At 40.7% G+C, this 26,195-nt stretch overlaps 3 protein-coding genes across 6 annotated transcripts in view; all 3 read right to left on the bottom strand.

Annotated features, from left to right (window-relative positions):
- uacab (uveal autoantigen with coiled-coil domains and ankyrin repeats b) overlaps window positions 1-2,393 on the bottom strand; it is a 35,927-nt gene extending 33,534 nt beyond the window's left edge. For 3 of the 4 annotated variants that reach the window (XM_049717698.1, XM_049717703.1, XM_049717699.1), the window contains exon 1: window positions 2,177-2,393. In XM_049717698.1, coding sequence (XP_049573655.1) covers window positions 2,177-2,224 — 48 coding nt within the window. In that variant the 5' untranslated portion in view covers window positions 2,225-2,393. The remainder of the gene's footprint in view (window positions 1-2,176) is intronic. The other variant, XM_049717701.2, reaches the window with a different exon arrangement.
- A 6,495-nt stretch (window positions 2,394-8,888) lies between these two features.
- Window positions 8,889-12,752, bottom strand: LOC125967051 (relaxin-3 receptor 1-like). The gene has a single exon (XM_049717739.2). It carries the CDS (start codon window positions 12,712-12,714, stop codon window positions 11,731-11,733), a length of 984 nt encoding a protein of 327 aa, XP_049573696.1. The 5' UTR covers window positions 12,715-12,752; the 3' UTR covers window positions 8,889-11,730.
- Window positions 12,753-14,072: 1,320 nt separating this feature from the next.
- Window positions 14,073-26,195, bottom strand: part of LOC125967042 (E3 SUMO-protein ligase PIAS1) — a 38,818-nt gene continuing 26,695 nt past the window's right edge. Inside the window, exons 3-13 of the mRNA XM_049717727.1 lie at window positions 22,917-23,001; window positions 22,692-22,830; window positions 22,451-22,585; window positions 20,963-21,068; window positions 20,613-20,686; window positions 20,278-20,438; window positions 19,792-19,928; window positions 19,037-19,283; window positions 18,312-18,451; window positions 18,036-18,076; window positions 14,073-17,377 (exon numbers count right to left, since the gene is read on the bottom strand). Of these exons, the coding sequence (XP_049573684.1) occupies window positions 17,084-17,377; window positions 18,036-18,076; window positions 18,312-18,451; window positions 19,037-19,283; window positions 19,792-19,928; window positions 20,278-20,438; window positions 20,613-20,686; window positions 20,963-21,068; window positions 22,451-22,585; window positions 22,692-22,830; window positions 22,917-23,001 (1,559 nt within the window). The 3' untranslated portion in view covers window positions 14,073-17,083. The remainder of the gene's footprint in view (window positions 17,378-18,035; window positions 18,077-18,311; window positions 18,452-19,036; window positions 19,284-19,791; window positions 19,929-20,277; window positions 20,439-20,612; window positions 20,687-20,962; window positions 21,069-22,450; window positions 22,586-22,691; window positions 22,831-22,916; window positions 23,002-26,195) is intronic.

Here is a 26,195-nt window from a genome sequence, read left to right as displayed (position 1 = left end):
CTACTTGTAATTCAACGTTTTTTTTTTTTTTTTTACATTTAGTGTGTTTGTTCAGAAGAAATACTACTTTTGCTCTGTCACACTAAACATATCCATTTGTTTCGATTTTTTTTCAGGCGAGTCTGTTTCACCAAGCTAACATACTACTAGCGACATCTAACTCCATTTCACCAAGATACAAAGTCATGGCAAAAAAAAAAGCTCTGTGGTCCAACACAGAAGAAGTTTTCAGGGCCTACATTTTCTTGAAGCATGGCAGAAACAAAGAAGAAAAAAAACACACGCTGTGCGACTTGGAGACGGACGCAGGCCAGCCCTAACACTCCATCTCATTTTACAGACTATGAAAACAAACAGTGAGTCAAGCACAGTCATCGGAAAAATGTCCACATTTCAGCCTACAAGAATTCGACTTTAAACTTTCAAATAATATATTGTTTTTTTTTTTTGGTTAAGCCTTTTCATTAAGGTGGAAGTCAACACCTAAATTTCCGTTGTGCCAATATGTTCTGCGCGGTCCAGTTGAAACAGTGTTCTGATGCTCTAATGTTTTAATAGTGGAATATGAATTAAATAGGCCAAATCCACGTGTTTTTATCCATCTCAGAGGGTGGCCGATTGGCCACTTGCCATCGACTTAAAATGACATCACAGTTGCCAGCTCTTGGGTCACAACCAATAACGGCTCACCAATTTTCTGGAGCTGAACAATACCAAGCCGTTTATACATGTGTATTTTCTTCATTATAACCAGCCTGTGAAGGGTGAGCATAACTGCGATGAATGCCTATGATTTCATAACCCTGGTTAAAGGGACTATGTCATGTAGTGGTGAACTAATAGAATGCAAGGACCTGAGTTCGAAGCGCACGATTTGACTCATGCACACTACGGTGCCAAAGAGAAACCACACGTTGCAAGCCTACCACCACATCCTTTAGCAGAGGTGCAAGAAAATGTCATTCATCACAAATGACACACTGTAGTCATAGAGCATATTTGTGATTGGGAAATGTTCTCCTTTGGGCATCCACGATAGAAAGATGGCGGTGAGACATGTCAGCGTCCTATATGGTGAGGTGTGACCCATGTAACATAAATGAGCAATTACTAGGCCTACAATTATCTATAAAAATGTCCATGTGATATGACTGATTTTTTTGCGCATTGTTGAAATTAATGATTTTTAATGCCTTAACATTGGAAAAATCAAAACACTTAAACATTGTCTCTCCCCGGCTGGGGAGGTGTTCTGGGCATGTCCCACCACCGGCAAGAGACCCCTGGGACGACTCAGGACGCGCTGGAGAGACCCCGCGACCTGACCCCGGATAAGCGGTAGAAGATGGATGGATGGATTAGTTTTGTTTTTCTTAGATTTTTCTACCAAATAATTATGGAGCCACTGACTTCTATGTTGAAGGTTTCAATGTAGTTCACTCGACCGATCAGTCGATATAGAGGGATGAAGATAGATGGTTAGATATAAACCCTTTAATAATTATGATTCATTTTAAAAAGGCATCCAGCAAAAATGTTAGCTGTTTTTAAACAGTGTCTTGTATAGGAGCGTATCTGAATTTTGAACTTGATCAACAGTGTCTTCTTGTCCACATTGATAAACAACATTTTTGTCAGCCAGGTTTAGGATTTATTCAATACATCTATTTTATAATGCAAGTCGTATACCGTCATTTCTGATCGGGTAATATTGGTATTGGACAGATGCACCGTCCTAGTCTGGCAGAACATTGAATCAGGCCCGCACAGCTTGACATTATGCGAATTAAAGCTTCAGTGTATAAATCGGTCTAGCGTGTACCCGGAGAAACAGAAAATAAAAAAAACTAAACAAAATAGGCGCTTGGATCCACGTGAAATAGAAAGCACCGGTCAGTCAAGTTTGGTTGTGTATTTTGAGCTGGCGTAGTACATACAACAAGTGGCTAGTTCATAACAACTGCAGGTGCTCTCCAAAGGCTCGCGAGTTTGGAAAAGAACACGGTGGGAACGAGATCGGCGTAAAGTGGTGGAGAAGAAGTCTAAACTACACTATACACTACACTCTAAATTCTTGTTGTGGTGAACTTTGTTCACGATCACACAACTAAAGCTAAATCGGCAATCACAAACGGAGTCGATCGCAATCGTCAGGAAACAACAAAAGTCCACTTACATTGATGTTAACTTCGTGCTTTTTCAGACGATACTTGAGACTCTTCATTTCGACTTGACGGTTAGTCAAATTCCTTCTTTCTTTAATAAAAGCATCAACAATGCAAGAGAGAGAGAAAAAAAACAACTTCCCGTGGATGAATACGAAGTTTTATCCAGTTCTCCCACGGGGTGAGTTCCACCTGACTCCTAACCGCAAAGCCAGATCAGAAGAGAGGAAGGAGCCACTGCAGCCAATCAGAGGCGAGTATTAGCAGGCTGGTTCATTTGTAATCCAATCAGTTGCGTTACAGGGCGGGACTTCCTTGTGGTATTGATGGGAAAAGTTGGAGACATCCTGGGACAAGGCGGGGTGACGTCAGGGTTACCTGAAACCGAAACACCTGAAATAGAAAACACAAACACCATAAAGCTTTTTGTATAAGACATGTTTGATATGGATATCTCAGCACGAAGTGAATGTTGTAAATGAGATATAATATTTGTATGGTGTCACAACTGACTCATGTCAGGCAGAGGTGGGGTGGGCAAAGTACGTATTTAAAAATTTTCAAAAAAAATCCTCAAGATAATTACTTTAGAATGACGCAAGTTAAAGTTAAAAAGAAAGAGTCCTCTAAATAATTGGATATCATGAATATTCAGTGCCAAAACTACTCAAGTACTCAATTGGCGAGTACACACAATTTATTTTTAATGCATGGATGTCAAATAGAAAATACATAAATAGCAATTTAACATTAAAGCAATATTTTTTAACATTAAACAGGGCAATTTCCTCACAAATAAATGAATAATCGTGATTACTGACAAGAAACAACATAATAGGCTGTAAATAAGTTGTAAATAAAAAGATTCTAACATAAATGTATAAAGTTTGATTATATAGAAAATTTACAAGTGGATTCATCCAGATTTATTGGCTAAGAGATGCTGAGAGTATCTTGTATGTGTCTCCAGTTCAAAGTTGGGTTCTTTGTGGGCTTAAACATCAATATTTTAGCCACATATGAGAGTGCTTAATAAGGCTGTTCTCTGTCATTGCCTATCTATTTTCTGTCATATCCTCAATTAAGCTATAGACTATATGGGAAAAATTGATGTTTTCCCTTGCTTCATGTGAACAAGTCACGTTGATAACTTTGGTTCTTTGTGGGGCTGTCTGCGCTCATATGACTACCTGTTTCTGGTTGGTCAGATGGAGTAAAACGTTCCTGGTCCTTGGATAGAAAAACTGAAAATATCTTGACCAAAGTCTCTCTGATTAACCAAAATAAAATGCACAAGCAATAATAAATACCTGTAGATAAAAATGCACAAGTAGCATACACAATGTAGCTCAATGCAAAGAAGAAAAACTTTTATTTTTTTCTTAGTAAAAACACCCAAGTAAACTGAGAAAGACATTGAATTAACCTAAGCAACACATTTTAGTGATGTGGAAGGGAAATCAATACGAGGATGGGGAGAACATGCAAACGCCAGGCAGAGACTTTCCAATGCAGGTCCAACTGTTTTAGTGTATTCCCTCATACTGCCATTGTGATCAATATTTATGATTATTTCTGGTCAATCGGTGTATTGGCAAAGACAGTATTTAACAAAGACAAAATGCATACTGACGTTACTCAGTAGTTAATTGTGACCAACCGGATTGGAATCTGTAGGAACACTGACTGTAACGATGTTTGCTGATGTATTTGGTTGTGGGTATTTTAATTGTAAGAAAAATAATTTTGAATTTAATACATTAAATACAAACTGGTTTTGCATATACATCGCAGTTATTGTTTACGTCGCAATCTGGGCGTGACATGGATGCGTGCTGTTGTTTCTTCGAGTCAGTGATCTGTTAGCAGAGATGAGATCCTTTTCTTAATTTTCTTTCTTATGGAAGCATAGAAAGCTGATTTAAAATTAGTAAATAAAAAACACAGTTGGCATTTTGACAATTTTTTTCTGATGCTAGTCCTAGTTCACAGCAGTCTTTTTTTTTTTTTCTGAACTGCTTGCCCTCACAAGGGACCTGGGCGTGCTGGAGCCTATCCAAGCAGCTTTTGGGCAGTAGGCCGGGGACACCATGAAGTGGTTGCCAGCCAATTGCAGCGCACACATAGATGGACAACTATTCATGCTCACAACCATTCCTACAGGCAATTTGGAGTGCTCAATTGGCCTAGCAGGTATTTTTTTGGGATGTGGAAGGAAATGGGAGTCCTCTGAGGAAACCTGCACAGGCACGAGGAGAACAAGCAAACCCCACACAGGAAGGCCAGAATCAAACCTGCAACCTCTGCATTGTGAGGTTCATCCGCTAATTATTATGGTCTATCCATCCATTTTCAACACTGTTCAGAGGGTGCTGGAGCCTATCCCAGCTGACATCGAGCAAAAGGCAGACTATACCTTGAACTGTCGGCAAACATATAGAGACGGAAGAAAAGTCACACCCACATGGACAAGTCAGGCGAGTGTACCTACACTATCAGCCACTCATGATTATTATTATTATTATTAAATATTATTATTATTAAATGTTATTATTATTGTTATTATTATTATTTGAGGGCATCAATGTGGTTTGCAACCATATCATGTCATCATCCAGAATGCATTGTGCATGCAAAAACATGGCAGCCACTTTGTATGAAAGTATCTTGTATGCAAAATTCTATTAATTTGCAAGAAATTATTATTGTACGTATTTCTAATCGTGTGTTTTGATAGTAGAGCTTTGTCGTTGTGTTTTTAAGATTCATTTGTCGTTTTGGACATGGTTCCTTTTAAAAATGCTGCCAGCTGCGAAATGTGTTTCTCAGTGACTCCATGGCAACAGAGTAGTTACCATGGAAACAAAGCTAGAGGCATAGGATTTGTGACGCAGAGTAACAATGCCCTGCCCCTCGTTTTTGGATTGTGTAAATCACAGACTCAAAAGCCCAACATTGTTGAACCGGCCAAAGCCCTTGTATCTACATCGCTTATAAAGTGTTGTCCCCATGACTGAAACATTCAAATAAACACAATGTGCAAAATGGTGCATCCAACAGCAGTAACTTTATGTGAACTTGATGCCGGTATAATAGTTTTGTTTTAATTTAGGAACAACAACACTAAGACATCAAACAGCATTGTGTACATTTGTTTATGAAGTATACAGCTTGAAAAAATGAAAGCAACATAAACTGTACAACGAAGAGTGAGTGCAGCTTTCGAATCAGAAGTCTTTTTAGTGTGCTTTTTAAAGTGGAGAACCAGAAAAAGGAAATCCACATTGAGACATAACCTTTTAGCTTTAAAAGAGTCCCTCATTTATCTCTGAAGTGTGATGAGCACTTTAGACCTTTGTCCAAGTGAAAATGTCATCCAAGTGTGCACTCAGGAGCGTGGTAATGGTAATAACGCAGGTGGCCTGGGAAACGGAAGAATGTGTCCAGTTCTCATACAGTCTTGCCGTGGTACTCTGGGGACGCCACCTCATAGTCGCTTGCATTAAAGACTGTGGATGCATTATTAACTAGATAGCTGTCGTCAGATATGATGTGAATTAACAATGATGGTGTTATCCACAAGCTATTAAAAGGTCAAAAGACTGTTAACACAAGTAGAATCCTTTCCACTTATCCAAGGAATACTTGTCTGAAAATATTTGGCATGTCATACTGCAATATTGTATGGAAAAAAAGTCCACACCCATTTCCAAATGCCAGGACCTTGTGTTATTAAAAAAAAATCAGAGCCGTTAAAACAGTGAGTGCACTGTATAAATTCTGAGTGTGCACTTTGCTGCACAAAATCAGTTCTGTTTGGAGAACATGGAACAGGACTGACTGTACTAATGTGGATCTGAATGAAACATGACAGTAGAGAGTCCCACCAGCATTAAAACATTACTTGAGGAAATCCTGGAGGTAACCAAGGTGCAAAACCAGACTTTTCTCATCAAGTGGAGTACCAGCCAGCATCGCTCCAAATCAAACTAGAAGAGAGATAAAAGTAAACAGAGATGAAATTAGGTGGCATTTTAAGAAATTATACATGCAAGCATGTCTAGTTTGGAAGCTTGCTGCAGTGACAGTTCTGAGTTCGTATTAGGGGAGCTGTGTGGATGACATTTGACAGCTAAAGTACAAAGCCAAGATTAACAATGGAGTTCAAATGTGGTCCCTTTGTTGGCTAACCCACGTGTGAAAATGATGTATTATGTTCACTCAATCACTTCTATTTTAGCACATCTGCTAATCATCTTGAATATTAAGGAGATATTTGCCACAAGCCCTTAACGACAATACCTAACAATAAAACTCATAACCTCCCGAGGTTGTTAAAATGTAGTAATTTACAGTGCTAAAAAGATTTGTGCCTCCTAATCTTTAGATGTTTTTACCTGCTGTTTTTTTGTGTTGAGTGCTTGCTTATCAATGTGTAGGTCAAATTATGCATATTGGAAGGAATAATAAAACAATCTGGAAAAAGGTTAAATAAAAACAAAATTAAAACCAATGTAACAGTTTTACTGTGCAATTCCCCTAATTTTACTCTTAATTTTACTACTACTTAATTTCACTATCGTCTACATTAAAAAAGGCATGGTGCCCAAGAAGAGTATAGAGTATATGTTTTTACAAGTATTTGTTTTTCTATTTATAGTTTATAGTTTCATAGTAGTGCAACTCCAAATAATGCATCGTGCACTTTAAAATGCACTAACCTTTATATCTAAAAAATTTAAATAGCCAACTCACTACAACTTTGAGGACTCTGGTGATGCCAAATAGAGGACACACTTTTTTTTTTTTTAACTAATGTCTTCATAGCGCACCGTGGTTTCATGTAATGTTGCAGAAAAATGTAATGTTTTCGTAAATTGCCGTAATTTGGTAATGCTTTACTGCCAACACTGCCAGCAAAACCCAAATAGCCTGAAGAGTTTTTTTTACCACAACTTGAGTGAAGTAATCTGAACGCAGCGTAACACTCAGTGAATTGATTGCCGACTTTACAACTATGCTGCAATCATAATTAACTGTGGAAACGTTTCTCCATGTAAAAAGTGTCCGTGACCAGAGAACGCTTTCTGTCAGGCTGATCACATGTTCTGTCTCTTCTACTCTGTCTGTTCCTTCAGTTCCAAGGTATTGTCAAAATTCTTTTTGTTTTGCAAGGTTGCCGTTCACTATTTGAGAACTCTGCTTTCATCCCAATTGAAAGACAAGAATGGTAAATACACCTGCAAGGTTCAGTACTCAAACAGCCCACACAGAAAAATAGCTTTTTATTCTATCTGCCGTAATAGTGAAGTTCTTGATCTGCTTTTCCATGATGCAGATCTTGACACATTGAAAAGGCAAACACATAATTTAATGGATTTTGATGATGTTAAGAGCTTTGAGTCTTATAATAACCGGATGGGGCCTGTTGTTTCGTGACAGGTAGGTATGTTTCTTTCTGTTACATCAGGATGTCGATCACTACTTTAAGCTACAAAACTCCATTAAATCCTTTGTGTCTGGGTAAACGTGTGTTGCTGTTCGTCGTCACAGCCTTTGAACTGAAGCCATGAATTGGAAATTATCACTGGGAAAATCATGAAAGATCTTCAGCAGGCAAATGCCCCCAAACTCAATCCCACACACATTGCACTGCCTCATATTACCGTATTTTTCCGGACTATAAGGCACACCGGACTATAAGGCGCACCTTCAATGAAGGGCCCATTTTGAAACTTTGTCCTTATATAAGGCGTACCGGACTATAAGGAGCACCATTAATCCAAATCAAATCATTCTCCATTTTATCTTTTTTATTTCAACTTCAGATGCAACAAATTACTTTATAATCACAAAATAATGATCCATAGTCTTTTTGATTCATGATTCATAGTCTTCAGCGGGCCACTTATGATTGATTTCATGACACAATGCTTCGGGACAGTTTAAATTTAGGAATTTGGTCCATATATAAGGACTATAAGGCGCACTGTCGGGTTTTAAGAAAATTTTAGGTAGTTGCATTACCGTATTGTCCGGACTATAAGTCGCTCCGGAGTATAAGTCGCACCAGCCATAAAATGCCCCAAAAAGTGAAAAAAAAAAGATATATAAGTCGCTCCGGAGTATAAGTCGCATTTTGGGGGGCAATTTATTCGACAAAATCCCACACCAAAAACAGTCATGAACGAGCAACAACAGGCTAAACGATAGCAACAACAGGCTAAACGATAGGTATGCTAACTAGACAAACACAAACAAAGAGCTGAGAACAGGCCTGACGTAACATATAGAGTGATCAAGGACAACTATTACATGAATAACATGTTTATAAAACCATTGGTGTCACTCCAATTCATTAAATCCATCGATATTTGTCAACAATGGGTGCGCACGGCCGAGGGCGCTTGCACTTCAAAATATTCCACAGGCTCATATAACGATAGATAAACTATATTTCCAATAACTATAATATAAGCAATAATATTATCAAACCATCCGTGCACATTAAATCCATTAAATCCATCGATCAAATTCCTCGTCCTTTGTCAACATCGCCGCGCGTGCGCCCTGACGTCAGCCTCGTCTTTATTCCACAGATCTAGTATATAACTAACTATATTGTAGCGTTAACAAAGTACAAGGATAGACGTGGGTTTGGTAAACGGCTCTTTATTAAACAAAACAAACTTGTCCGAGCCAAACTTGCACCGTTCGCGGACAGCCGCTTGGCTGAGCGCCAGCCCCCGACTCAGTAGAGTAGGACCGGGCGTGCGTAAAAGCCGTAATAGTTTTTCAAACCTTCTATGTCACTCCAAATCCTTAATTCCTTCAAACTCTTTGTCCTCCGTGTCACTTAGAAATGATCACCGCTAATGATGCCGGTAGTCCTTACGTGGGTACGTTTGTCCTTTATGTAAACAACCGCCGCGCCACTGACGTCGCTTGAAATAGTAATCCCTTGGTACATCACAGTTCTTCAAACTTTCTTTCTGCTGCTCGATTACCGTTTTCAGCTGCATATTTTACAACTTGAAGTTTGTAACCTGCAAAATATGAGTTTCTTTTTGGTGCCATTTTTCTTAAGCCCACCCAGTTGATGAGTCACGGCCAACGGTGAAATTTAGAGCGCCCTCATCCTGTTTCGTCTGAAAATATAATTTCTTTCAGATGTAGTTTTTTGTTTTGTTTATTTGGTTGTTTTGTCAAAGTCTGCTTTATCGTCGATTTTTTTTCATATACCAAGACACACAAAGAGATTGAAATTACGTTCCCACTATCCCTCGGTGAGATAGTACACATATGCATACAAGCAACACAAAAAAAACCCAAGAAGGCACAAACAATGAATAAATAAGAGTGTTGAATAAATGATAAATAAACAAATCATAATAAATAATAATAATAAATATGAGAGGAGCAAGGCGGCTCGGTGGCGCACTGGGTAGCACGTCCGCCTCACAGTTACGAGGGTGCGGGTTCGATTCCACCTCCGGCCCTCCCTGTGTGGAGTTTGCATGTTCTCCCCGGGCCCGCGTGGGTTTTCTCCGGGCACTCCGGTTTCCTCCCACATTCCAAAAACATGCTTGGTAGGCCGATTGAAGACTCCAAATTTTCCCTAGGTGTGAGTGTGAGTGAGATTGGTTGTCTGTCTCTGTGTGCCCTGCGATTGGCTGGCAACCGTCTCAGGGTGTCCCCCGCCTACTGCCCGATGACGGCTGGGATAGGCTCCAGCACGCCCGCGACCCCCGTGGGGACTAAGCGGTTCAGAAAATGGATGGATGGATAAGAGGAGCAAAAATGGAGCAAGTGTACATACAGCAGACAGTGGACTTGGATATGGTGCTTTAAAGTGTTAATTGCTTTATTTGATGTTTTCTCTATTTTTTATGTTTTCAGTATGTTCAAGACTCATAGTCCGGAAAGTACAGTACATTTGGGTTGTGTTCCCACGCCAGGTCTGAAACTGGTCCAAAAGAGAGTTGACTTTGGCTGTGTGTGAAGTTGTTTGTGGTCTGAGAGACTCAGGTTCAAAATTTGGAATGGGAACGCTCATTTGCTTGATCATTTTCTAAGTTTGAACAAGCAGGCAGCTAGAGATTTGTGTCGAGAAAGTTATGCCAAAGTGCTTTGACATGCGTCTCGATCCTGAAGGAGAAGGTGGTGTTACAACCACACGTGGCATGATATGCTTTCCAGTTGGGTTTAGTTCATCAGGTGACTGGTTAGTACAGTTATTTGTCTTGGAGACTGATGTTCAAAACCCAGTGCAGGGAACCCCTCAGCTCACGACGCTGCTCAATACATGTATCAATTCAATTTTGTATGGCATGAAATAACTGTAGCAGACTGAGCACAATAAATTGATCAGTGCATTACAAATACATTGCATTACAAATACTGAAACTTGGCTAAATATTTGAAGATTTGTTGGACACAATCTTCTAATTCCCATGTTTTCAACAGCCCTTGAAGAACTTCTTCCAAAAGGGTTTTCTGTACTGAAACCTGTACAGGAACCACTAGCCTTATCATGCCAGGTTTCGGTCACTGTAGCCATTTTGTGAAAAACAATTTTAACCCAATGATATGGGGCGGGGGAGAGAGAGGGGTGGGGTCATCACAACAACCTGGCGTGTCTACACAGGATGTTCTGAGCCAAGATAAGAAGTTTTTTCTGTATTTTTTTCTATGCCTTGTTTCACTCATTTATCCATTTTAAAATCAATGCAGATCTTGATTGTACATGTTTGCCATTTTCTGCTTTGTATTTGGAGCCAGGGGAGAGAAAATCGGTTGCAAAGCTTTTATCTTCATAGGTGGCTGGGAGTCATCCGACCGATAAAGTCAGTGGGGAGGCTTCGCAAACAGCCCCCCTGTCCAGCAAAAACTGTGACGTGAGCAAAACAAAAAGTCCCCGAACAAGAAATTCTGACCCCCAGCACCCAGTCTGTGGTTTTTGCCAGTTCACCCCCCACTGATCTAAACATGTCACTGAGTTCACGAAAGCACAGTACTAGTCACTAAAAACAGCTCGCTAAAATGCATGTAATTACGTGCTGACCCAAAGTTTAAAGGGCAAGTCAATCCCAAAATCTTCTCTTTAAAATGATGTTCTGTGCAGCTGAACTCGTCAAAACAGAGTTTATTTGTGGAATATGAATTAAACAGGCACAATCCACCTGTTTTTATTCTTCTCAAGGGTGGCCATTTACTGTCAACTGAAAATTACATCACAGTTGACAGGTCTCAGTTCACAACCAATCACAGCTAACCAGTTTTCACATATTGAAGCATGATTGATTGTGACCTGACACCGGGCGAGTGTGATGTCATTTTCAATCAAAAACAAGTGACAAAATGGCTGCCCTCTCAAGATGACTAAAAAGGGGTGAATTTTGCTGCATAACCCATTCCACTAACGCAATATTAATCAGAATACCGTTTTTAGACTAGTGGGGCATACTTATCCCCAAGAAAATGTTGGGGGTGACTTTCCCGTTTACAACAAATAAACATTAAAACAAACAAACAAGATTAATAAATAGATAAATAAATAATGTAACTAAATATCGGACACATGTCTGTAGATAAGAAGCCTAAGCTTAGTCCTGAAGTTGGGCCTCATGAGGCAATATATGACTGGGTTGAGACAGCTGTTGGCGTGGGCCAAACACACGGTGAGCGGGAAGACGTACGTGTGCGCCATATAGTAGCTTCTGTCCCAGTTGGCCACATTTAGTTTGACCAGAACACTCCACAGGGTGATGGCATGGTTGGGCATCCAGCAGAGGAAGAAGGAGAGCACAATGATAGTGACAGACTTGGTGACTCGCGATATGCTTTTGGGGTTGCTCGTCTTCATACTCCTGAGGCGGATCACGCGCAGAAGCTTGATGTAGCTGACAGACACCACAGAAATGGGCACCAAGAAGCCGACGAGGATCTTTTGAATGTGGTAAGCCGCCAGCCAGTCCTGTCCGCCGGGGAACTTGAGCAAACACAGGTTTTCTCCGCTCACGTGGCTGACGGTGGAGTAAATCGAGGTGGGTAAAGTGACTACGGTGGCGAGGATCCAGATGGCGCCGCAGGTCCACTTGTCGGAACGGGGGCTTTGCGCGTCCGTGCGCTTGAGAGCCGACGTGAGCGATAAGTATCTGGTGACGCTCATGGCCGTAAGGAAAAAGACGCTGGCGTACATGTTCATCACAGTGACGGACAGCACCACTTTGCACATGGTGCTGCCGAAGGGCCAGCTGAAGTCCAGCACCGTGTCCACGGCCCAGAAGGGCAGAGTCAGCACGAACTGCAGGTCCGTCAGCGCCAAGTTAAGCACGAAAAAGTTCATCCGGGACGCCTTACGCTCTTGTCTGGTCCCCAAGAGAAGAAAGACCAGAAGGTTGCCCACAAGACCCGCGGCGCACACCAGGATATAAACCGAGCAGATGAAGACTCTGAGAACGGGGCTTTTGTCCGCAAAGACGTCAATGTCGTCCAGGTTAAGAAAAGTGGAGCTGTTGGACCAAACGGTGTATTTGTCTTCGCTCATGGCTCGACCGGCTCCGCTGCAGTCATGAGCCGCTCTCATATGCAGCCCCGACTTCTCAGCCCTTTTCACTCACATCCCCCCTCCCCTCTACCACAAACATCATCATCACGACTCTCACACCACTGACACAGCAGCAGAGGCACCTTCTCTTCTCTAAACATTGGGTCCATGACCAAGCATGTAGTCCAACTAAGTGTTTCATAAGTGAACTTAAGTGTTTCTATTGTTGCATATTTTTAATAAAGGTGGAAATGACCATAATAAAAAAAAAAAGGAAAATGTAAACCAATAAATTGTTTCTATTAAACAGTGGATTTTTTTCTTGAAATACATATTAGGATATCAAATAAAATGCTGCGGGGGCTTAAAACTGGGGCTACACAGATTTCTGATGGGGGCTCTTATAAATTTCTTGATGCCTATTTTCCCTGTGTTCCATGTAGTCATAGGGAAATGAAGCTTCGAATTTGCTTCATAAACCCGTTGTATTTTTTGACTCCGCTGGATGGCGCTGTGTTCAACATTGGTCTAAAAGTACCTTGACTTGCCATTGTTTTAACCCATTTATTTAAAATAACAGTGCCATCTAAATGAGTCAAAAAACACGACTCTCTCATGTAGGTAATTTGCCAAGCTAACACGCTAACCTCAATTTTGAGTTTGCGTGTAGAAAAAAAATGTGCTGCGTGTTTAGATATGCTATATATTGTTATAATTTAGAAAATAGACATTTTAATCTAGATTATTATACTTACAACTAACTCAGCCTGATGTAGACAAGGCTCCAAAATATAAAGTTACGTGGGAAGTATATTATTGACAGTGATGTATAATTTTATATTTATGGCTTCTTATAAACGCAAGAAGTATTTGTAACTGTAGATTTGTGTACGTATTATCAAGCCAAATCTTCTTGGCCTTCTTCATTCCACTATGCAGGAAATGAAATAATGTTGCTAACATGCTGTTGCAATAGCTTCTCTGCATATCAAACATATAGCCGTTGATCTGGCTTCTGTGAAATAAATATGATCATTGTCCACTGTTTATTAAATATTCACTGTCTAGTTTGTGATCTGCTCATTTTTTACACTAAGGCTGAAATGGCAATGGGTATATGACAGCGAATTAAAGACCACCATCTTTCTACAACGGAAAGCGGATGTAAATAAAGGAAGGGTCAAAGCTAACCCTTTTGGAACAAAACGTGAATACCACTGTCTTTTGTTTGGAGAGAAAATCGATGAAAAGACAGAATCTTTGTCAAACCTAAATAATAAAATAAAAAGGTAGCTCAGCTATGTTGGTGCTACCGTAGTGCAGTTATGGACCATTCAGGGGGTCAAACAAACAGTGAATTAGCAGAATGCACTTTTAATACATCTAAACTTTTCTACATCAACAGTTAACATTCAAGAAGTAAACAATTTATTCCAATGCATGTAATAAATATTTTCTTCCACTTGGTACATTTGTACAAACTGACAAGGGTTTACTGTAGTCGATACAGTCCTCTTTAAAAGCCTCGTGTGGTTTTGGAGTTGGAACCATGAAACCAAACCTGTGCATGTTTTAAGGCAGTGAGTGCGGGGGTTGACTATTACAGATCGACGACACTCTTTATTGGCCACAGTCCTTTCTTCGATAGTTAGCTACGGCTTCCGTTCTCTTAAAAATATATATAAATTACTTTCTTCGCACGGCTCTGAATCGACACAAAAAGTGTACAAACGGACATCAAACACATTTGGATCTCAATGTTCAGGAACCCATACAGGCAGAATACGCACATTGTTGAATTTTCCCTTTTGATCATTGGGACACATAAGCGTTTTGTTTTTTTGCGGAGTGGCCTCATTTCATCCATTGGATTGAAAGTAGGCTGGGCTCCAGCACACTCGTGCTGACTTCACAGGGTAGATAATGGACAAGTCACAATGTGCACGTGTGCAGACGTGCGCTTATCCTTCCCTGCATGCTGTCAGGCTCAGCTGTCCTCTCACACAAGTCAGTCATTTTAAAGGAGAGATAAATACAGTAGCTTAATATCTGTAGTGAACCAGGGCAGCGCTGTAGACAATCGGGACATTTTGAGATACTTTTTGTCTATCCAGGGCACTTGAGCAGAAACACATCCAACATGGCCTGCATCACCCACTACACCCTTATTATGTAGTCTGATACGCAGCCCAGATGCAAGTTCCAGTACATTGAATTCACTCCAATAGTTGGGAGTGGCTACTAAACCTTAGTTTGACCTTCTTCAATGCTTTTATACGTTCACACTTAAAAATTTTGGGTGGGGTCAAATCATGTATTAATACAATAAATGCTCCAATGACTTAACATCAAATATCTTTTCTGCACATTGCGTAATTATGAATTGATCCATTAAGTTAACTCGTAATGACTTAAGGACAGGAAGGCATGCTACATCCATTAAGTCATTGTCTTTTGCATGAGCAGGCTAAGATTCTTACACCATTAAAGCTCTCAAGAGAATGAATGAACATGTCTTGTTCAGAACTTAATTGTACCTTTGTCGTTAGGCAGAAAAAAAACACTTCTGTCGAAGGGAGTTAAATACAAAAGGGAACTCAACACAACGGGAATAAAGAATACTCACGCATTCTCTCACAAATTGCTCAAAACACAAATAAATAAAATACTGCACAACACAGGAAAGACACGAGAGCTTACTCCCAAAAATGATTGAGTGAGTTTGATAGACTGGGTTGGTTCTTGTGAAAAGATGAAAAGATCAGCTCGATGGATGCCTTCTTGAACAAACGTCATTAGAAGAAAATGGAGTCTGTTCTTATGGTTGATTCATTAAAAAGGGAGCCTAGTCCTTTCTCTGGCACACTTCAGGTCTAAGGGGAACTCAATTAATGCCAGGTACCCTATAAGTAACTTCCTGTGAAAACCTGATCAATGGAGACAAGGCAAAGTGAATTGTTTGTTCCAAAAGCTCCTCTATGAACAACAAGCAAACATCTTCAGGGGCCATTCACAAAAAATGCTGACTAATGGCTAAGACTTCATTTGGACTCCTTAACAGGTGCCAAGAGTGAAATAAAAGTGGGTCACCCAGCTATGGGAGCGTGCGCTGCAAAAAACGCCGCTTGTTGTCAGCAGTGACACTTGGGAATGTGCTATCTGACTGCACACGTCTAGGAGTGGAATCTTGAAAGATTTTAAGACATGCAGGCAAAACGAACGGCGAGCCTGACAGGGGCCGAGGCGAATGTGAACAGACGACTGCAACCTGCCCATCAACCAAAGATGCTCTAAATGACCATGTCCTATATAGAACGTGGTCATTTTCCTCACTGCCCATCCCTAACTGTACAGCATTCAAACTCTAAGAGTCCACTCTAAGCTAAACCTCCAGGAGACATATGAAGACATCCTTCTTTAACTCAGGAGAAACTTTCATCACTGACAAGCAGTGACGCATTTGCACAAACAGGCACAAGTTGAAACTCAAGTCCGCCGTGGATTGAATCCTTAAGATGGGCTGCTGTTTGAATTCCAACTGCATTGTTCATTTATTCCCAATGGTTGAATGAGAATGTCGCAATGAATGTGTTTTAAGTGTCCAAAGAAAGAAAAGAAACAAAAGAACACTTCATCTTTTAAGCGCTCCGACTGCACTCTGATCATCGTCAAGGTACCTTGTTACTTTTTGGCATAAGCAAAAAAAAAAGAAATGAAAAAATTATTTTCTTTTCATAATTTACATATATAAATACTGTGAAGCTCTGAGAACAGTCTAAATGCTGGATGTTGATGGAATCTTTAAAAGGAGTGAACATGATAAAGCAGATGTGACTGCTTTGCCTATCACACAACCGGGCTAACCTGAAAACGTGAAAAGGAATGCATATTGTGTAAAAGCAGAATTCATAAACATAAGACAGAAATGACTGTAAGAGGAGGGTGAGGACTTCAAAACCAGGTTAGCAGGTACATGGCAGGAGCCAAACTCAAACATGGTCAGAAACAGCAGTTGAAGCAGCTCAGGAGCCTGGACGTGTCCCCGTTGACCATACAAAAGTCAAAGAAGAAAATAGATTTTGTTCTCTGTACATGATGCCTCTCCTAGAGTTCATAAAAAAAAGAGAGAGCTGTCCTCCTTTGAGTTTTTGCTGTTTGTGCCAGGTTGAGAGCTGTAAAGCCATAACGCTGGCAACTAAAAACGTCAATGTGCCCAGCTGACCTTCACGACAGTTTAAGGCAACATTGCCTGGTGCTCCTCTTAGGCAGCGACTCCGCAGAGGAGTCGCACGATTCTAGTCTGGTTTGTGAGTCATTTCTCTACCCTGCAGCCAAATTGATCGCTGGATCCGGCCCGACTCTTTGTGAGTCAGTCCAACGATATAACATCAGGAATGCCTCCGTAAATAGCTGCCACCGCTGCTTCTGCGGCACCCCGGCTGGCCAGCACCCCGCCATGCGAGTGTGAGGATAAGGAGTGAGGATCCCGGAGGCCGCCGGACGACACCAGGCTGCTGCTGCTGCCGGACCCACCGGCCCCGTTGGAGGGCGGCGTCAGTAAAGATGCCGAGGAGCCAGAGGTGCTGTAGGGCAGGAAGCGGTTGAGCAGAAGCTCGTGGTCCTCCGAGGCGGAGGCGGCCGCCGCCATCACCATGTTGTAATGCTGACAAAGAAGATGTGATGTTTGGTCAATCACTTGATACTTTTAACACCACGGAGTGAGCAATACCTTGCTACCGGACTTTGCAGGTGCATCTGGACCCAAACTCCAACAATCAAGAGTCTTTTTTCAGATACAAATTAAGTAGGTTTTCCCCAAAAAGTTTGCGGCAAGCACTTCACTGTTGACAATCAGTCTGACTTCCAGATTACTGATTTAAAATGTGACATATTTTCCAAATGAATCTTTATGGAATTTGTGAAAAGTCTACAATCCAGAAATTAAGTTCAACGTTAGACTTTGAATCACACCACTATGGTGGTTCTGTACAAATATTGAGGTTATGCATGGCGAGCAAAAAAATATTTCTGCATGCCTCCTGGTGAAATTTGCAAAGGAGGCATAATCACCATCCAGAAAGCTGACGACAAGTAGCACATGGCCCATGATAATCATGAAAGTGCTCTCATTTTCCTTTCTTTGCATTGTCTTTTGCCAATAGCTTCAGTTGCCAAGGCAATGTGCTATTTTCTTTTCAATCAAATCATGCTGGTTGTGACTCAATATAATTATACGGTGGCGCTTCAAAATGTTGCTTTCTAAATGCCAACGCCAGGGGTTGCATTCTTTCTTGCAGTGAGGACTTTGCTGTGACACAGACCTGATGATTGTCACCTTGCAGGAACGAGAAGAAGTTCAAATCTGTAAATCGGAGAGAAATAGGAGAGACTGGTAAAGTGGAGGACACACAACAATTCATTTGATTCTATCTATCTATCTATCTATCTATCTATCTATCTATCTATCTATCTATCTATCTATCTATCTATCTATCTATCTATCTATACGCACGCATGCACAAACATTTGGAATGGAGGGACATCTATGGCTTGTTTCACTGCATTCAACACTGAATTCAACTTGTCTTCGTCATTACCTGGAAGGTCATTGGTGGTGTGGTAGTAGGGTCTATAGTCCTGGATGAGTGGTGGGACAGGAGGCATGTAGCTCGTGTCCACAGCTGGCATGCTGGATGCACGACTCACCGGGGAGGCCTGATGGTGCAGGTTCAACACCCTGAGGTAGGTGGGGACAAGTGGTCACACAGTTAGAGTCATACTTGACATTTCATCAGTGAAGTCAATGTGTTTTTGCACTTCCAATGAGCCAAAGTTGTGAGAAATGTCATATGGTTGACATGAGCACGTTTGAATGTAAGACAATTTAAGCTTAGCTTGGAAACAGTGATTTTAGAACATCTTGTACGTTTATCAAATCCATTTTTGTGAGAATTCACGTGATGCAGTCAACATGAAAGATTTCTTTTAAGAACATCAATCTAATTGTACCAAACCAAGTTAGTCTTATTCACTAAATGACTACTCAAGAGACTGCTTTTCATGTCTATTACTCCAGGAAAAATCTCCAGTAAGCGTTCTGACTGCCACAAGAGATTTGAAGTACAATTGTTACACAGACACAACCTTTTATGTGGTTGTTCAAGCAAAATGGTAAAACCCTATTCGGGCATTCAAGTGTACATCTCATGATTCATTCAATTATCTACATGCTTCGCTTCCCATGTGAGCTTTTTCCACATTTGATGATTCCCAAGCTATCAGAGCAGAGAAAATCACAACCGGTGCTCCGGGTCTGACTGACCCTTTGTTGAGGATGGGCGGCGATGTTGGGGAAATGGAAGGACAGGATCGTTTGGCGGGAGGAGGCAATGAAGGTAGAGGCGGTGGCGGCAGTGGCGGCGGGGTGTCCTGCTCGTCATCTTCTGAGGAGCTGTCTAACGTCAAGTCGATCACTGCCATTTTCTTGCTGCTGCTGTCATTATTGCCACTGCTGTGGTTGGCTGACAAGGAGCACTGCTGATCTGAGCCAGCAGACGTCGGACACAGACCTGGAGAGCGCCATTGAGAGTAGATGTCAAAATGAATGGACAATTCATTGAACTTCAAATTACTTGACAACTATTTTGATCAACAAATACTCGTTTACTATTCGTTTAAAACCATTGTTTATATTAAAAGTGTCCAAATCCCGAATGCTCAGATTTCTGTAGATTTTCATGGAACCAAACCGATTATTATTTGTGCTTATTCCATATAAGACATTTGCAACATTAAATAAAAAAATCTGAAAATTCCAAATAGTGTAATCAATAGAATACTGGAGGATAGGTTCCTCCCTCATAACAAAAATTAGGAAATAGGTGACTTTGCGAATGCCAAGCTACTAATATGTGGTGGCCCACGGATAATATTCAACCATCTTCATCACCATCATCATATGTGTTTCCCTAGTTTGTGTATCCTTACATTCGGTTCTTGTATCATTGATTTAATGACTTAATTAGCAGTCCTTCTTATTTGCTGCTTACTAAACCCTGCCACCATTTCATTTCTTACCATTCAAGCTGCTGCTTAAAGCAGCACAGGAGACTTCCTGCAAGTCCTTTTTTGTCCTCATGGGGGCCCAGTTCCCATCTTCCTTGAATTGGATCTCATCACAATCCACACAGCTGTTCAGGATCTCCACAAAAAGCCTGAGTGATTTAACAGTGAGATGAAGAATAACAGATATGCAAGTCAACTTAAAGTGGTGCCCAATTGTGCAAACCTGATATATTTCATTTATTCATTAAATCACATCTGGATTAAAACGGAGACTACTGAATTCAGATTCAGGGTGATCAGATAATTGGTATAAGGTTTAAATAATCATGAAGATGCTGTTTCATAAATTGAAATAAACCTTACTTGACCATACTGCTGTCATGTATATTCTAAAATTCATAACATTTCCAGGATTGGATCGAATACAAATAAAACAGACCATCCCATAAAAAAAACATTGCATTGCTCTGCCACGGGATGAGAAGCAGCGTAATTTACCCATCGATGATGAGGAGTTCATAAGGGGCTTTCTTGTCACAAACAGGACAAACCCAGGTGGGCTTCTTCTCGTTCATTTGAATATACAGTGTGGCGTCAAAGCACTGCAGGTGGGAGCATGTCAGCGCCCGGCATGGAATCATCAGCCGCATTTTTCCGAGCTGAAAATGTGCAAGGATATGTCTTAAGGCAATAGAGAGGTCACTCGCATAGCAGGGGCATAAGGTACTGTCTATGGGTAGCATCAAAAACACGTCAAGCATGTGGAAAAGGTGCACACTAGCGATCGAAAAGAGACTGACAGGATTGCCTTCAAATGAAAGCAGCAGGCTTACCGGGCAGAGCAAAGACACACGAAGGCTAGTTGTTGCTATCTCACTGTCTGGGTCTGCTGTTAGCTTCTCTTTGACTGTAGGCAAATGGGGAGGATAATAAATACCAACATCAAAGTGTAATAAAGACTAAAGATTAGTCAGATTGGTGTAAGTTATCCATTTTGCAGACTACAGTCACATTGCACCCTGCCATACTGTTGTAAAAATAAATATACATATCCGTCCATTATAGAACAGAAATTTGTCACTGGAGCTAGCAAAGAATAGATAAATTAGTGGGTATCTAGAAATTGGCACACCATAATTGGACCTGAGCTTTACTAAACACAAAGAGTTCAGAGAGGCCTTACTGAGTGCTCTGGAGTGGTCTGGATTCCTTATGCCTTTAGCCCGAAGCCTCTGTAAAAGCACCGTGGAGGACTGCTGCTTCACTAAGTACACTGCCATAGAGTAATTCTGTGGAGGTGAAAAACAACATACTAAAACAAAGGGTACCAAATAGACAGTCTGCTTTCCTAAGACAATTTTGACAGGTGTAATACTGCCATCTATTGTATTTCTCTAGAATTGCAAAGAAAGGTAGACCTTGGAAGAGTTTGGAGGTAATTTACTCAAGGCATCTGTGTGCAAAACCGATTAAAAAACTTAAAAAAAACTTGATTGTTCACCCAAATGTGGAAGCTGATTTACTCACTGGGGCACCCAGAATTGCATCGGTCTAACATGCTAAATTGCTGCACTGGTAATTTTGGGCATTCTGAGGAGTACCTCTAGGTTATATACCTATAGGCAAATAGATCAATTTAGCATGGTTCAATGTTATTTAGCAAACCAAAGAGGAATTGCATTGGCTAATTTCGCATCTTTAAGTAGCCCATCTGAAAGACAGGGGCAAACGGCATCACTGTGTGTAACCATGACGAATAGATGCAAAATGAGAGATGGTGGGCAGAAAAGCTCTTTTCTGCTTGCGTCAATATTTTTCAAAATCCATAAACAAAAAAACAAGCATAGTGTGCTTAGTTGTCTATTCAGCACTGCAATTTTAAAGCTTCTGGATGGTGTCAAACTCAAGGCCCAGAGGCCAGATCTGGCTCAAGACATCATTTTATAGGGCCCGCGTAATGTTTCTTGCTTAAATGTGTACCAAAATGATAAATTTCTTCATTTTATTTCATGCTTCAGACTAATTAAATTTATTTACTGAGCACATTAAAAACAACAATAGACTTTTTTTTACAATGGTCATTAAGATTTGACATTTGACCAAATTAAATATGATCTGTGAAAAAAAATCAATTATTGCTAGCCTCACCTTATGCCTCGAATTTGATTTAACAGAAACAATAGCTACTGAGAAAAAAAAAAAAGAAAAAAACCAACCACTCAGAGACCGACGACGCAACTTACAAGGTGTCGATTATTTGGCGTACACTGGCGAGCACAGATTATGGGCATAGCCCCACAGCCTCGCTCTGACCTGCTAGAACTGTGTCACCACAGAAAATCACCCTATTCGTAATGAAGTATAACTTTAACACTAAACGTCATTTTTGGGGAGGAAGGGGGCATTGTTAGGCAGGGTGGAGAGCTGATGTTTGTCTTCCACATCACCATACCTTCAAATTGTATTTTTTCCAGGTGGTGCACCCCCAATTTTCCAATGAAGAACGTCATCAAAGTGCAAAAGCCTCAAAATGTGACAGTCGCCTACAGCCAAACTTATTAAATGTGGTGTAACATGGGAAACCAACAGCGCATACAAGTCTGGGAGAGGGAACACCCATTTTCATGCCTTCTATATGGGATTTTAGTAAATCCATCCCTCTGTCGCTCACCCTTCCAATCTCAGCAGTCCAGGACACCACAATGGTATTAGGGACTGTCGTGGACAATCTCACCAGTGAGGTAATGTTGATGGGTCGGCTGGGCCGCTTGGGCTCAACACCGTTTTTGGTCGGAGGAAGATAACCCTGTGATATTAAATGGCAAAAACATGATTATTGCGTATTGTATCGAGATCCAACTCAAAACATGGTATTAGGCTGCTTGTGTACAGCATGTGTTTGTGTTTCTCACCGGCAGGTTACATGGCTTGCCGTTTACTTTCACACACAAACTGGGTGGAAAATGATCTTCCTGAGGACAGCTTGTCTCTGACAGGCAAAACCGCAATTGGACTTGAACTGAGAAATCACATTTGGTCCCCGAGATGTCCCTTAATGCACAAAAAGCAGATATGAACCAAGCAGCCTGATAATTCACAGTCTGGCTGGGACAAAAATGGCGTTTCATTTGTCTTACATTGAACTGCTGATCTGCTGGACTTGCTGTGGCGTTAATGCAAAGGCAAAACATGTCTCCTGGAATCTCTGGCTGTTGTCCGAAGCTGCAGAAAAACAAGAAGCCATAACATGAAGATAGACAGAATAATTCACACTTAAAACTTTTTTTTTTTTTTAAACCAATCGTGTTTGGCAACAGCAGGATAGTAATTTTTTATTGTAAAATCAAGAATTAGTGTACAATTGAAGCAAAACAAAAAATTCTAGTTTGATACTGGTTAAAACACTTTTGAAAACACATGGATATTACTTATGGTAGTTCATCTATTTAAGATAATCAGTCGTGGTCATTAGGTATTGTGATTATTTCATGTCCTTGGTACACCCTTAAAATTGCTGGGTTAAAATCAACCCAATTTGGGTTAAAAAAAATTGGACCGACCCAGGAAGTTGAGCCAAATGTTAAAAAACAAAAACATTTTCGGTCCAAAACAATTTTTGCAAAATAAATTAAAGTTGGTCAAATTGACCCTACTTTCTGGGTCAGTCTAATTTCCAAGCCAGCAGTATTAAGGGTGTAATTGCCACTCACTCTGTAAATGGCATATTATACATTCATTGTACCATCTCTTTTCTTTCATGCATTTTGGAGCCTGTCTGTGCCACAGAATAATATTACATGTCATGTGCTTTCAGACTTTTCTTCATTCGGGCAACTGAAGCTAAAAATAGATCTCGATCACTCTAGCTCCATCACTCCCTTTCTCCCTCTCCCTCCCCCTTCTCACTCTGTCCTTGCTTGCTTTTTCTCACTCCCCATGGCCGCTCCATTATAAGTCAGTCACTCTCACCACAAAACTGAATTTGTTCTCATGTTGCAGTGTGGCTAAAAGACATGGAAAAGGTGACAACTCCCACCTACTTTAAATCTACAATCATGCAACTGCCACTTTTTTTAAGTTGCATAAAGAGAATAAAAAAAAAATATCAAGACAGAGCTCTGAAGTCGACCAAAGAGATTAAAGACTAACTACTCCCCCATATGATTCGTATCCCTTTTTGTATGCCCATAACGTTTATCTTAATCATCAAGCATAACCCTTAGCTGACACAAAGCTTTTAATAAAGGCAGTACAGTTCACATGAGAGAAGCAAATGAAAAGGCTGGTGACACATCAGAATTGTTGTGGTAATATCATCTTAGACTTGATCAAACGCTAAGATTATCTTTCTGCAAAGGTTTCATCTGCACATACTATGTCATCCGCAAAGAAAACCCATCACATATGAATGCAGTGAGACTGCAACACCAGGTAATTCTGCATATTTAATCTATACACTGGTACTGTAGGTATTTTGCTGTAAGAGACATATGAGTCATGATCATGAGGAGAGAACGCTTCTGGTACTTAATTTCATTATATTCCTGCCCGGTGGTGATTATGACGCTGTGGAACAGAAAGTAATGTTGAAAGACAAACTGTGTGAATAAAAATGACGAATTGAGGTAGAAATGATGACATAATGGGACGATCATTGATGTTCTTTATAAGAGATATTGATCAATTTCATGTTTGGTAGGTGAGGCTTGGACAAACAGACCAAGCATGTGCAACTACATTATTCAACCATGGCATGTTTGAATGTCATCTGAATTTTTGGGGGCATATTCTGATAGGCCTTACTTAAAGTCTCATGCAAAGTGCAGTCTAATCGCAAAACACAGTCCAAGTGTGCGCATGGGTGCAGTTTTCTTTCATTTGCTATTTTGCTAGACTTGGCTATGGTAGAATTGGGTGTAACTGGCATACAGAGGGATAGTTGTTATGTTTGCATTGTTGCCAATGTTTTATAAGTGTTTTATGTTGTTTTTTTTAAATTATTTAACTTCTGGCACCGGGGAAGCGGCAGCCTCTTAGAGCATATCCATTGTTTTCTAACTCCTGTTCACTGCTGTATACTGGAATTTCCCCATGTAGGATTAGTAATGGGATGTCAAATCATATCAGAATCCATTCAATTAAAGATTCAGAGTGATTGTCCCATGCTGATGTCATATTTATTCATGAAATGACGTCAAACCCACCGAGTGCCAATTTTTCTGTCAATGCTTCGATTGAATGCACCAAAATTGCGTTAGACTGCCTGCGTCTGTAATTAGACCAGCTTTTCCCCGGTCTAAAATTTATTCAAAGTTTTGTAACAAAATTTGCACATGAGCTTGTGGGGGAAGCAGAAACGCCCAGTGAAGTTTACAGCGTCTACCAAATTCACAAACACACCAAACTAAACCATTGCCCAAGCACAAAAATGATGACGCACACGCTTTTGTGCCAGGTGCAAACTACCTTAACTTCCACAAGGTTCAAAGCTTGTGCAAAAAGTGCAGCTTATCTATGGATTTTTCATAACTGTTATATGTAAAATGATTTGTTTTCTTTGTCTTACCCCCCCCCCCCCCCCCAATCACCATCCCCCACCGCCCCCCGTCTCTCAAGTGCTTACTCTTACAGCAAATCGCCACGTCTTTCAAGGGAAAGCACTTAAAATTAATGTCACATTTTGCATTCATTCTTATGAGAAAAACTGCTTCTACTTATAAACTTTTCTACCTACGAATCCGATCACGGAACCAATTAAGGTCGTAAATAGAGGTTTCACACTAATCTGGAAATGATGGGACTTTCTGCCACCAATCTATCAAGTGCGTCAGGAGGCTGATTTGCGTGCCGGCACACCCAAATGAGTGCAGCGCGGCTCCAAACATGCTAGACTGGACTTGCACGGGCACGAAAATGAAAAGCTACGCCCGTTTTAATGCCGAGTGCACTGGTGCCAGTTTACCAAAATAGGGTCCTAATGTTTAGTTGGCTTGGCTGATTCTTCCCTAATTTGATTTTCCATGCACCTCAAAAGTAGCGAACTGAGACAACACTTAACCTCAGGCCCTCATTAGGCGGCCAGCGGGCCGGATGTACACTATTTGAGGCCCCCCGAGCTGTTAATTTCTTCAATGTGTATTTTGGCTGGGTCCACACATGTATCGTGGAATGTGTCTCCATGCCAACGATTCACAGACAGACTGTAGAAAAGGCCTCTAAATCATTCATTGTAAGTGAAAATATGTTCAGATCTATAACTTGATGCAGAACTGATTTTTTGGGAGGGGGTTGTGAAATAAATCTGCTTTGTGGCACCAAAACTATGTAGTGTAAAGACAATATGTAGTCCAACTGTTCTGCTGTTATTTAAAATAAATAAATGAAACAAATAAAAATAATTGATCGAAGTAGACCAA

Source organism: Syngnathus scovelli, chromosome 4 (assembly GCF_024217435.2).
Source record: "Syngnathus scovelli strain Florida chromosome 4, RoL_Ssco_1.2, whole genome shotgun sequence".
Taxonomy (NCBI): domain Eukaryota; kingdom Metazoa; phylum Chordata; class Actinopteri; order Syngnathiformes; family Syngnathidae; genus Syngnathus; species Syngnathus scovelli.
Note: the sequence above shows the minus strand (reverse complement) of the source record. Positions and strands in the feature narration are given on the sequence as shown.

Bases quoted from the DNA above. Each gene is read 5' to 3' on its own strand.
- LOC125967051 (XM_049717739.2), bottom strand. From the start codon at position 12,714: ATGAGCGAAGACAAATACACCGTTTGGTCCAACAGCTCCACTTTTCTT.